Genomic DNA, 726 nt, shown 5'->3' with positions numbered 1-726 from the left:
TCTCAATGCAAGCATGAGTTACATTCTACAAAGAACATGCTTTATTTTATAAACTTCAAGGATAACCATAAGTCAGCTTATACAGTTTACCCGGTGGGAATAGAACGCCAGCTCACTGCACACTCCTTTTCCTGCTCTCCTCCAGAGGCGCTGAGGTGTCTGACTGTGGTCAGTACCTCATCATCACCACACAGCAAGATTGTCGTGACAATCTCCTGTATTATGCACCTTTGCCTGAGCACGTCAACAGCAAAATAGATCTCACCTGTATTATAGACACCTTTGAGGCTGACTATGAGGTTAGTTAAATTAGTTGAAGGGTACTTTTTTTTGTTTGCATGTTAAATGTTCTGTCCTTTTGACTCGTAAGGTGATTTTGTTTTGATGGAACCTGTAAACAGGTGCTGGTAGCTCAGGCAGAGGTGTTTAGTAATGATAGTGTATGTTAAACTCTCTTTTCTTTTCTGTGTTGTCTTTTGTCATATCTTCAAGTTTGATGATGATCCTTTTTGACTGTTGCAGTTCTGCCAAGGTGTCTCACTGCGGTTCTTTCCTATTTGCTTTTCCTCGTGAGGGTTGTCGAGACAACCTGGTGTACTTTGCACCCCTGCCTGAGACTCTCACCTGCAGATTAGAGCTCACTTGTATTGTCAACAAGTTTGAGTTTGATTATGAGGTTAGAACAGATTTGCTGTAGGTAATTTTTCTCTTTCTAGACCTGTGTCT

General features: G+C 41.3%; 2 protein-coding genes across 2 annotated transcripts in view; one reads left to right on the top strand and one right to left on the bottom strand.

Annotated features, from left to right (window-relative positions):
- Positions 1-726, bottom strand: part of LOC119586313 (prolyl endopeptidase-like) — a gene marked incomplete at both ends in the record, with an annotated part of 21535 nt that overhangs the window by 7407 nt on the left and 13402 nt on the right.
- Positions 146-726, top strand: part of LOC119586316 (prolyl endopeptidase-like) — a gene marked incomplete at its 5' end in the record, with an annotated part of 4916 nt that continues 4335 nt past the window's right edge. The window contains 1 exon segment of the mRNA XM_037935028.1: positions 146-299. Coding sequence (XP_037790956.1) covers positions 146-299 — 154 coding nt within the window.

This window comes from Penaeus monodon, chromosome 21 (assembly GCF_015228065.2).
Source record: "Penaeus monodon isolate SGIC_2016 chromosome 21, NSTDA_Pmon_1, whole genome shotgun sequence".
NCBI classification, from domain to species: Eukaryota; Metazoa; Arthropoda; class Malacostraca; order Decapoda; family Penaeidae; genus Penaeus; species Penaeus monodon.
The sequence above is the reverse complement of the archived record's forward strand: the minus strand, read 5'-3'. Positions and strand labels throughout refer to the sequence as shown.